We start from the raw sequence: 12,045 nt of genomic DNA, 5'->3' as shown, positions 1-12,045 counted from the left end.
CCCTGGGCCACCTCCACTTCTGTTGCACAACATGAAGACAACAGAGGATGCCTGCAAGTTATCATAAAGTGGATGTGGGGGGCTCACAAAGTAGATGTCACCATCTTAGGACAAAATATCGTTATCTCCACAATATATTTTTTAAATCAACCACTTAAAGAAAAACGATGAAAGATTAACTCTTTTCAAGCCTTTTCTGGGAACAAAGGCAATTCCAAATATCAAACTACTGAAAGCACGATACTAATCAAACTGGGAGCCCAAGCACGAAGAATTGGTTTTAAAAATGTTGGTCACATAACCGTCACTGGAGGTGATCGTCCTGGGCCTGGAGAACAATTACGACAAAGTATGAAGTGTGACTGGAAAGAATACTGAGTGAACAGCTCAGAACCACCTGAAGACTTCTGTAGGACGAACACTTTAAGGTGCGTATTTTTAGTTATGCTCAAGTGTCACGGCACTTACCTGACTGAACTGTGACTCCTGACAAACTACAACTGCCCCCATCCTGCAGGGAGGCAGCAGGAGGCAGCCCAGGGCTGGCAGTGGCCGCTCCCCGTCTCCCCGTCTCCCACCTGGTCTGAGCACAGGCGTGTCCTGACCTGCAGGCGCTCCCCAGGCACACGGGGCTCCACACCCCCCCCCATCCACACTACCTTGTCCCCGGCCGTGGCCGCTCAGGCCCCCTGTGCCACGTGGCAGGTGATGTGCAGAACAGCAGCCGTGTCCGTGGCAGGGCCACGGGGTGATGGCTGAACACACGGCTTCTTCCACAGCGCTGCCCTTCTGAAAGCTGTGTTTGCCTCCCCTTAATGGCTTGCTTCAGACTACGTTTCCTTTTAAAATGTGCCCTATTTGAGCGGAGCACTCAGGGTCAGACACGCCGGGGGCAGGACTGCGAGGCCCGGGTCTGAGCTGACCTGTGCTGGCACCGCGGGGTGCATGCTCGCCTCCTGGGAGACTCGGCCCGTCTGTGCCATGGGCCCCACGTTAATGGGACCCCGGAAGAGCTTCTGCTCAGCCACAGGTGCACGTGGGGCCCTCGCCACTGCCCCCTCCCTGCCACCGAGGCCTCACCTCGTCTGCCACTCGGCCTCTTGTTTGGCTCGCTCCCTCCGGGCCTCCCTCTGCTTCTCCTCTAGCCGCTCCTTCTCCTGGCTCGCCAGATCTGGGGGCCAAGCACACGGTCTGGGTCAGGAGTCAGGCTTGACAGTGAAGCTCCCAGCTGACCTCAAGCAGAGGTGAGCGCTAAAGGAAGCAGATGCTGGAACTGCCCCATTCCAGACCTGAAACGAAAGTCCCACTGGCCAGAAATGTCATCATCTGCAAACCAGACTCCGGGGTGAGGGTAGGGCGGTGCCCGGACACCAGCAGGGCTTCGGGGAGAGGCAGGCCGTGTGCCCCCACCACGCAGGGGCGCGCAGCAGAACCTGTGAAACAGCATCACGCAGGGGCGTGGTGAGGCTCACGGGCAACTCAACCCACAGGGCAGGGTCAGCAGGAGCCACTTCCTGTGGACGTGACCCACAGCTAGCTGCCACGCGGGAGCCTGAGGGCTGCTGCCCGGTTGCGAGTGTGAGCTCAGAGGCTGGCTCTCGAGAGCGGGGGAGCTGCCCGCCTGCCCGCCTGCCCTGCACATCCTCTCCACTGAACACCAACCATGTAAACAAGTCCCAGGGCCACTTCAGACAGCCTTCCGGGGGTGTCCCGGGCTGCCAGCCTGACCCGAGGCAGCGGGGGAGCGAGCACGTGGCCAGCTGCGTCACACAGACACGTCCACAGTATGTGAGCCAACTAGCCTGGAACATGGGGCCTATGCTGACTTTTAACGGACAAAATGTGCAATCTTTGGAACATTACCCTAATGTCTGTTGACGCTAATAATAAAACCTTGGGGACTTATATTTTGCACGCATTCGGTTTCATTTTTCCTGTAATTTAATGCATCGTATTTGCAAAAGGGTCTGGAACAGGCTAGAACTCTTAAAACTCTTCCAGCATGGAGAGCATGAGAAGCACTGTCCTGCACGTCCCCGTCTGTCCACCTGCAGCCCGTGTGCCCCTCCCCCGCCAGCCCGCGTGCGCACCCATGTCGCCGTTCTCCATGCCGCGGATGTCGGGGCGCAGGCGGCAGTCCGTGGGGGCCAGGGTCTTCTCCATGCCGCTCTGCAGCTCGTTGAGGCTGACAGTGAAACTGGTGAAATTGTACATCTGGAGAGAGACGCACAGACAGTTACCACCAACGGTACTGGTTTCTGTGCCCGGCTCACAGCTCGAAGCCGCTGGAGCAGCTGAGTGTCACCAGCTCCTGGGGGACTGCCCTGCTGATCCCCCTGCCTGGATGAGGCCCGAGAGCCCCACAGCGCGCCCCTGCCTCAGGCAGGTGCGGAGAAGGTCCCTGCCGCCACCTCAGACAGGGGTCCAGGCCGGGGGCGGCGCCAACCCCGTGCTCCAGCTCTGCTCCTGGGGCCCAGGGGCACCCAGCGTCTGTGGGCAGCTCCACACACGTAGGGAACCAAAGGAGGGAAGAGCAAGCACTACTTGTAAAAGGAATTCCCTGAAAAGAAATACGGCTTTTTTTCTGTTCCGTCACACCATTTTACACCCTGCTGAGAGCAAACTGTGGCTATGCTACGTAATATGCACACGGGGATATTTTGTTTCCTTTTGCTTATTTTACAGTGTCCTGCTACGTTAATAGAATGTGAAATACAATAAAAAATTGTATAACGTGTTGTATATGTAACTTACATTTGAACAATTAACGATAGATATTAAAATAAACTTATTACACAATGTTATTGCATTTATTAGCTTGTTATACGTAATACAAATTGTAAGTGTAAGTTTCAAAATAACAAAACGCATTTAAACCTCTAAGTTGATAAGTCAGAAAACAAGGTCTCAGACCGATTTGGAAGGCCCTTCAGGAAGACCCAGCCGGTGCAGGCTGTCTAGAGCAGGCAGTCATCACACCATGCGCGTGCTGGGGCGCGTCACACCCACACGACATGTTGGCAGAGCACAGCCTTCGCTGCAGGGAGGTCAGGCCAAGGCCAGGCCTCGGCTGGGGCTCCAAGAGGGCCAGGAGCCCCCACAGGCTCACGCTGCAGCACGGTCCAACCCAGAGACAGAGGGCCCCTCTGCCTTGGGACAATGGCCTGAGGAACAGCTGAGGGGCCGGGCCAGGGGTTGGCGGCACAGAGAGGCCCAGACTTGCGGGGGGCGTACGAACCTGGGCAGAGTTGGGGGGCCGAGTGTTGACCCTCCAGAGTAGCTTGCTGCCAGGAATGACCTGCACCGTCTCCTGAACCTCGGGCACGGAGTCCAGCACGTCGCCATCAGCTTTCTGGGAGCCGTTGTCCTGAAACACAGAAAACTTGAGAAAGCCGGCCTGGAGGGACAGCTACTCTTGAGCAACTGTCTGGCCAGCGATGGCCCTGGGCAGGGCAAGATGCGCTCGCCAGTGAGGAGATACAGTGGTGTTCTCTCTTCTGGGGCCCCCGAGAGAGAGCAGACATCAGCAGCTAGGCAGCGCTTTCCTGTGGGGAGAAGTGCACACAGCACAAAGCGATGCTAGCAAGTCTGCTCCCTGTTGGAGGGGGCCATGCCTTCCCCAACAGCTGGTCCGGTTCAAGCTAAGGGTGGCTCTCCTGAGCCAGAGACCATCCCCACACGCTGCGGCTCTCCCTGCAGTCAAGAACTGGCTCACGGAGGGATGCCTGAGTGGCTCAGTCGGGTAAGCAGCTGCCTTTGGCTCAGGTCATGATCCTGGAGTCCTGGGATCAAGCCCCGCATCAGGCTCCCTGCTCGGCAGGGAGTCTGCTTCTTCCTGTGACCCATCCCCATCTCATGCTCTCATTCTCTCTCTCAAATAAATAAATAAAGTCTTAAAAAAAAAAAAAAAAGAACTGGCTCACGTCTGGGATTTCATGGTATCTCAGTGCTTCTAGACTGAACCCCAGCTGGAGACCACCTCTGAAGAAGAAGATGCAACCACCACCTTACTTTTCAAACTCAGTGGGGCCTAGAGAAAGACGTGGGCCCCCACGTGGCTGTTCCAGAATGCTGGAGTATGATGAGGTGGCCTCGGGACCCCCCAGCTGACTCCAACAGGGTTTGGTGCTATTGGCCATAGGCTATGGGGTTTGCTGCCAGAAGCTCAATAGAGGCCATTCAGGGATGAGTGTTCACGTAAAACCACCTCTCACATCTAGGCTACCCAAAGGACAATGAAGCCAAGCTAAGGCATTAAAAGCCAATCCTCAATGGATTTCCCGTTCTAAATCTGTGTGGTCTTTAAATGAAACTTTCTTTTTAAGTCAAAGAGCACCATTAGAAGAGTGCCACACGGCCAGACACTGAAACTCTGGGGGAGGCCCAACACCTTTAGGACAGAAATACCAAACACTTTGGGTTTGGCCCATGACTTCTTACCTCAAAAAATCGGACATCTCTTTTGAACTACCACTTCTAGTTTGAAGCTCAAGAATAACTAGCCCTAAGATCATCAGAATTCCAAAGCTCCAGGGGAAAAGTATCTTTGCCAAAACTTTTCGACTGTGGAATATATTACCTGGCTCTCAGAACTAAAAACACAGACATGACATTCTCTTGATTTCTGAAGAGGGTCTAAGCGAACAAGGTTCAAGAAGACAGGAAGGGTATGAAGAAGCACTCAGAGCATAGGGTTCCCAGAGAGAAACGCAGGTGCACTTGGATTCTGCCAGGCTTAGGGGGGACGGGGCGGCACCAAGGAACCCCAGCCCAGCCGACAACAGCCGCCTCTGCACAGTCAACATGCAGATAAACCCGAGCCCCATGGAGCGTCCAGACAAGCAGGCTCGCACCGACAGGCAGAATCTAGGACCCCACAGCCAGCCAGCAGAGGGAAGGCTAATTCCCAGCACTCCAGCAGCCAAAAGCCCTGCCCCCCGCCCCGGCCCCGGGGGCCACCCTTGGGGAAAGCAACACCTTACCGGCTGTGCCTTGCTCAGCTGGTCACCTCTCCTCTCCCGTTTCTTGAAGGACTCATATGCAGCAGGGTCTATGCCCCACAAACACTCTGTCCATTTTCCATAGATCATAAAGAGCTTCTTTTTGCTGCAAAGGAAATTATTTTATTTTTTTAAAGTTTATTTTTTTTAGTAATCTCTACACCCAACTCACAACCCCGAGATCAAGAGTTGCGTGCTCTTTCAACTGAGCCAGCCGGCACCCTGTCAAAGGGAATTTAATCAAATATCATTCATCTAAACATGCAGCACCTTAATTCTGACCATGGAATAAATGCCCGTTCTGGCTTGTCTCCTTATAAATGTTAGGACTTCTCTGGACATAAGTGCAAAGAGGAAAATCTGCCTTTTAGGGTCCCTGCTCGGCCCTGATTCGCCAAAGCAGCAAAGAGGATGAGGACACATAGCCCCGAAGGGTGGCTGGCAGGGCCCTGCCATCCAGAGAAGGTGAGAAACAGGGGGCGTCTGGTGTCATGTAAGCCTGCATTGCCTGTCTGGTCACCATCCCTGAAATGCACAAACTTCCACGCACTGTGTCCCACCCCCAATAAATCACATCAATAGCCCTTCAATTTCAATATAACTGCAAATCGGATGCCCACATCATCACTCGCCTGCTTTTTTCATTTAATAATAATCTCTGGAGACTTTCCAGGTCAACCACCAGAGCACTCTGCCTGATTCCAAAAGGAATGCCAATAGTGTAGGACCGTTTTGTTTTTTTTTTTTGCATCCTCCTGCAGGGAAAGCACAGTGGCCACGCGCTCCCTGGAAATACTACTCTGCCAGGCGTGTGACATCCTGGGAGGGCACCCCTGTCTCAGAGGCTCAGCCTGGAAAACTAGCACGCAGGGAGTGCTGGGGGGGACACTCGGCCAGTCCTCACTCAGCAGACACCTTGGCCAACATGGTCTGTCTCCAAGAAGTAGAGCATTAGGAAAGAGCTCACTCCAATTTGGGATAGAAAACCAGAAAATCAGAACAGGGTTTGCAGCCCCTAAGGGCTGGTGAGCGTGGCCTCAAGGCATGGCACGGACTCCGCTTCTATAGCCCGCGTCTGTACGCAAGCCGACCACAGTCTCTGCTGGGGTTGTTTCCACCAGGGAGAGGCTGTTCGGGCGCGGTCACGAAGAGAACTGCTGTCCTCCAAAGTCTGCGGGCTGAGTCCCGACTTACTTCAGTGGGCAAGGTGCTCAGAGTCTAAAGCCTAAAAGCATCTCACAGGCCATTTGAGCAGATGACCTTCTGCTACCCAAAGAGTAGGAAGGAGGAGCAAAAGCACCCACTGCTTTACATTAGAAACTTGTTTCTGATTAAAAATGTGTCGGGGGCTCCTGGCTGGCTCAGTTGGTAGAGCACGTGACTCTTGATCTCGGGGTGGTGAGTTCAAGCCCCACGTTGGGTACAGAGCCTACTTGTAAAAAAGAAAAAAAAATGTATGGCTTTCGGAGCTGGCAGGAGTTTCATGACATTATATAAAACCCAAATTCCTTACTGGGGAAAAAAAATGGGAAATTTGAGACCAAAAACATAAGGTAAGTAACCCAAAGGAGAGAAAACCCCAGAAAATCTGTTGTGGACTCTGACCGTTTCTCTGCTCACAAACACTTTAAAAGCCCCTCACAAGCGAGGGTTGGAGCTGTGCCGACGACCGGTAGCAGGCACTGCTAGAGAGGAGGAGACTTACGCTCACGTTTCCAACCTCAGCTCTGGTTGCAAAACCGCAGGATTAGCTCTCCGTGAGGACACCTAATATCCTCACGTCCATTTTATCAAAAGAAAACAGACGCAGATCTTTCATCCTCAAGAGACGGACAGACAGACCCCACTCACTCACAACCCAGAGACGACACTTAAAACTAATCCTTCGTCCCCTTGCAGACTCAATAAGGAAATGTCTTTTCTAAACAGAAGAGACTCATCATTTTTCTCTCCCGTGAACAGACGTCACTGGCATGACGGCATCGCTAACAAGGTGCGCGCACGCCGTAGAGCCCGGGCTGAACCGTCCATGCGCAGACCTACTTTTTGTCTTGAATGTGCCCCTCCACTTTGTGAAGTTCCTTCCCGAACAATCCACAGGGTTTAAAATGAAGCACACACTTATCTCCAGTTCTGCGGGGAAAACAAACACAGGCTTCTGTTGTGTGATGAGAAATGGCCGGGGGAGGTGAACGGGGAAGGAGAGGCGGCCAGGGTGGGGGAGGCCGTGGGCATGTGGGGGAGCTCGCTGCGCCGACCGAGAGGTTCCAACCCTGACGGCGGCACGCTTCAGTACATACACTAAACATCACCTAAGTTTCCAATTTAAGTGGGTGAATTTTATGATATGCAAACAATATCTCAATAAAGCTGCAGGAAAACAAAGCCGATAGGTCATGAGCTCCTAGGAAGAAGGTATGGACAGTGGGTAGCGTTTGAGGATGGTAGTGACTTTCTCATCTGGGAATCACACCATCCTTCAGTGTAGTTTAAAATTTCAAAATAAATTCACTATTGTGACTAACACGAAAACAGGAAGCAACAAGGGGCACCAGAGACGAACCAGCACCGACCAGCACCCGCGCCAGGGATCACTGGGCCCAGCTCTCCGTGCAAGCAAGACACACCCCGAGGACGGACACAGCCGCAGGGAGCAGGGCGGAAGCGCCTCCTCGAGGACGCAGCGCGTCTGCACGTCCCACGCGTTCTGTGACCATCACGGCACCTTGGGCGCTATTACCTGTGGTTTACAATCTCCACCGTCCCATACTGCTCTATCCAGAGCTTCCCGATGATCACGTTATGTACACAGCAGGTGGGGTTGGTCCAGGTGTAGGCCTCATTGTGTCTGGGAAACATGCCAGAAAACAAGCAAGTCAGAGGCCAGCAAAGCAAAAGATACTGCGTGACCTACGAAGCGAAATACCAGACAGAATTAAACCATAATTGCCTTAAAACCTGTACAAGAGCCGAATATTGCTTTGAACTCCCTCCAACGGTGGCGATTTATTTAGCATTTGTTTGAAATTTATTTCTGCTTTCCTTTGTAGCATCAACAAAGCTTTCTACTGAAATGTCAGGACAAGTTAATAAGCGACAGGAGACCACCGAGACAGAGAGACACGGCTGTCCTGGGAAGCTGTGGGCACACCAGCCCCTCCACCAGCAGGAGCCGCATGCCCCGGGCCGGCCCAGGGTTGTGGGGAGCCGCTCCGTGGCAGGAACGCTGGGGCACACGCGACTGCCGAGAACAGAACAACCTTCCAAACACCCTTGCGTGTACTCCTCATGCTCCCCAAAAGGCCTGACCCAAAGAGAAAGCCCCACAAAGGTGGATCAAGGGCACAGACCCGTGTTTTGAGGGAGGCCGTGCCAGGGAGCCATACTGAAGGGCAGAGACCAGCTCAGAGCAGAAGTATTCAGGATAAATACCTGGAACCCCTCAAATTTCCAGGGGGAACCCAAACGCATTAATCAATAAGGTTTGCCACGTTTCAGTTCTGCATGCCTCACCTCAAGAAAGCAAAGACCACTGCAAGACAGGCACACTTCCCAGAAAAGGGGGTGCCCTCACTGGGCCCAGAGATGCATGGGACTCAGGTACTGCTATTCTCTGGCCACCAGCCACGAAGCAAAACTGATACCAGATGCTTCATTACAGCAGGCTACGGTGAGCAAGACTAGCACCTCCGAGAACCAGCCGCTCTCCGCGGCCTGGACCCATCTAACAATGGTTTTGCAACATCCAGGCAATTGCTAGAGACTCGGTTGTTGCTTTGTGAGATGTCTGAGCAACACTGCATGGGGGAGCGTTGGGATGAAGGTTTAATGGGTCTGTGGGCAGCCTCCAGGACGCCCCTCAGTGTTCCCTACCTCCTGGGATTCAGCCCGCGTCTCTCTCCTGCCCTCAAGCAGGGTTGGTCTGTGTGACCAACGGGGGTTTAAGGTTAGGGTCACTTCTGAGATGAGGTCATAAAAGACACCATGGCTTCTGCCACCTCAAGGGGCCCTGAGCCAGGGCGGCCTACTATGCGGCTCCCCGGTCCCAGCCCTCAGGAACCGCATGGGAGGGCAAACGGTGGCTGTTGGAAGTTCCTACGTCTGGGAACAGCTAGCAGCAGTGGCGATGAAGGCGATTCAGGTCACATGGGGCGCACAGCAATCAGGCGTGCGAACTGCGCCCATCCTGGGGAGGGGTCTGACAGGGAGTTCCCATCTGAAGGGGCTCCTGCAGTTGGAAAGGCCTGAACAGAGAAAGGCTGTGACCCCCCACACTGGAAGGAAGAGTCTGCGTTTCTGTTCAGGTTCCCGGCCGCCGCACTCACTTGAGCAGCTCCAGCGTGATGGTGCCCCGGGGCTCGGCCTCCACGCTCTTGCCCCAAAACTTCAGCTTCGGGTAGATGGAGCCGTGAAACAGGAAGTCCTGATTGAGGCCTTCTGAATAAAATGCACTAATGGGGGGGTGGTGGCTGACCTGTTCAGATATGAATCTGAATCCTAAATCTTCCCTAGGCACAAAAACAAGAGGGGAGAGAGCCACATCAGAGACCGCCAAATCCAACAAAGGCCGGCTCAGCACCCCTCTTGGGGGAACCCCGCAGCCCCTGGCACGGCAGGCCCACCCCAGCCCACGTGTCCAGGATGGGCACTGAGAAAGGCGAACGCACGCTCCATGCCCCCCCTCCCAGGGGGCAGAAATATCCACCACCTGCTCTCTGACAGCCTAATGCTGACACTCCACACAAACACACACACTTGCACACACATCCACTGTGCCTCTGGGGCACATCTGAACACTAGACAGAACAAGGAATAGTGCAGAGGGGCCTCTTCCACCCTGACCCTCTGCTCACAGCTCCCCCCTCCCCCCGGAACATGCAGATCTAGATGTGTCTCTTGGAACCAGGGACGTAGAGGCCCCGATACCAAACTGCCATCTTAGTCCTCGAGGGACTCCCAGCGCCTAAGGGGGTTCTTCTCTAGCCTTCTTCTAAGGCTTCTGGAAGTTTCGTGATGGAATGTCTGATGCCCCAAGACACTCCTGGCCAGGAAATAGGATTTTTGGTACACGCTCTTTTTCAATAAAAATGTCAGTTCTTAATTGTTCCGGAACTGTGAATACACCTACAGTTGTAGTCATTAAAAATTATAAAAGCTAAACCACATAATTACTAACTTAACTGGAATCAGAATTTCCAATCGTTACAGAGAAAGAAAAGTTGAAGAATTTGATTTTAAAAGGTTGCCTACCAAGGTATGTAATTTACAAAATGAACACTTGTCTAAGAAAAGAAAGTGCTATTTTTGGTTCTACAGGAGCAATCTGTAGGGAAAAAGACATGGAGCATGACTTGGTTCAGTTAAGTAGCTCCTCAAACAGGAAGACCCCTCAGGGCCCTGCCCGCAGGGGATAGGCCACACGCGCGACCTGGACACCAGGACGTGACACACGGCACCTGCAAGGTTAGGAGGAAGGCTCATTTCTCTGTCAGTGGAAACTGGCTCAACCCCTGAATGAAGTTCCTGGAAAAGACGAATAGGAAGGTGTGTCGCACCGTGCCCAGCATCTCGGGGTCATTGAGTCTTTTAATCCGTACTGCTTGTCTCCCGTTGTCTAAAACTTCTTTTATATTATGTTTTAATTTTTCTTTCCAAGATATGTTAATGGTGCTTTTGAATAAATGAAAATACTAACAATTTCCTCAGAGCTAGACAAGGTCAGAATCTCGACCGCGGCAGGGAGTAACTGTCGCTCAAGAGGCGTGATTCTAGAAAAGAAAGAACTGTCCGCGTGAATTCAGAACAAAATTTCCCTGAAGAGTGACTGTCGGGGCAGGTTTCTCCCTCAGGTGGGTCTCTGAACTGAAGAAGGAGGGACTTGCCCTCTACACCCAGGGTCCCCTCCTGGCTGCCGTCGCCCGCGAGCACACCCCATGGCAAAACCGTGCCTTCTGACCCGCCAGCCTTCTCGAGGGAATGGGATTTCGAAAGCAGGTGCCTGAGCACTCAGTGCCAGCCAGCCGGTCAGTCCCTCAGAACAGCGGGCCGCTGCCCCCAACGCCAGCAGCATGCAGTGGGGGGGCCACGCGGTGGGGGAGGCCACGGGACAGGGGGGCCCACGAGGTGGGGGGGGGCGCCGCGAGGTGAGCGGCAGCCAGACACAGGCGAGAGCCTGACACTAGACATTTCTGTCGCTTCCCCAACTGCTAACATGAAGACGTGCGTGGCTACGGTGACGACTCTGCCCGCAGACGTGAGAAACCAGGGCCGACGCTGGCCCCCTGCACACGCTCGTCAGCGCCGCCACACGCCCGGAGCGCGGACTCAAGCGGACCAACACCCCAGTTCCCACAAGCGCGTGCTCACCTTTGAAGAACTCGTGATCGTTAACACACGTTAGTACGGGCAACAAAGAGCCCGAGAAGCACGACCTGAAGGACTCTTGAAACCCAGACACCAGGGACCACACCACGCACGCTCTCTCATGACAGAAGGCAGCAGCACCTGGCACCACACCGCGACGCGCGCGCACACGTCAGACGACACGCGGCGTGACTCCGCACAAGCGCGTCGCATCGTGGGGACACGAGGACGGCACGAGGCGAGGTGGCAAGCGATACAAATTACCAGTCACACCGTGTGAACACGACACACGGAGGAAATCCACCAAAACATTAATGCTACAGGATCACGTCTGACTCGTCTCACTTTGCTCAATCTACACGTTTTCCACAAGGAACATGCTCTGTAATTAAAACACAAACTTTTATTTAATAAAACATTCCAATAAGCTCTCCACAGGACCCAGGGAGAGGTGGAGTAAAAACTACTCTTGCCGTCGCCAAACGGCCCCACAGAGGACTGCGCACGCTCACGCTCTCAGAGCCACACGCTCCTGGAGCCGCACGCTCACGCTCACGTTCCCGGAGCCCCACGCTCACGCTCACGCTCCCGGAGCCCCACGCTCACGCTCACACTCCCAGATCCACACGCTCACACTCACGCTCCCAGAGCCGCACGCTCACGCTCCTGGAGCCGCACACTC

At 54.0% G+C, this 12,045-nt stretch overlaps 1 protein-coding gene across 1 annotated transcript in view; it reads right to left on the bottom strand.

Moving 5' to 3' along the window:
• Window positions 1–12,045, bottom strand: part of OSBPL2 (oxysterol binding protein like 2) — a 39,298-nt gene that overhangs the window by 1,537 nt on the left and 25,716 nt on the right. The window contains exons 8-14 of the mRNA XM_021677867.1: window positions 9,326–9,508; window positions 7,741–7,848; window positions 7,044–7,133; window positions 4,983–5,106; window positions 3,239–3,367; window positions 2,091–2,214; window positions 1,081–1,171 (exon numbers count right to left, since the gene is read on the bottom strand). Of these exons, the coding sequence (XP_021533542.1) occupies window positions 1,081–1,171; window positions 2,091–2,214; window positions 3,239–3,367; window positions 4,983–5,106; window positions 7,044–7,133; window positions 7,741–7,848; window positions 9,326–9,508 (849 nt within the window). The remainder of the gene's footprint in view (window positions 1–1,080; window positions 1,172–2,090; window positions 2,215–3,238; window positions 3,368–4,982; window positions 5,107–7,043; window positions 7,134–7,740; window positions 7,849–9,325; window positions 9,509–12,045) is intronic.

Source organism: Neomonachus schauinslandi, chromosome 10 (assembly GCF_002201575.2).
Source record: "Neomonachus schauinslandi chromosome 10, ASM220157v2, whole genome shotgun sequence".
Taxonomy (NCBI): domain Eukaryota; kingdom Metazoa; phylum Chordata; class Mammalia; order Carnivora; family Phocidae; genus Neomonachus; species Neomonachus schauinslandi.
The sequence above is the reverse complement of the archived record's forward strand: the minus strand, read 5'-3'. Positions and strand labels throughout refer to the sequence as shown.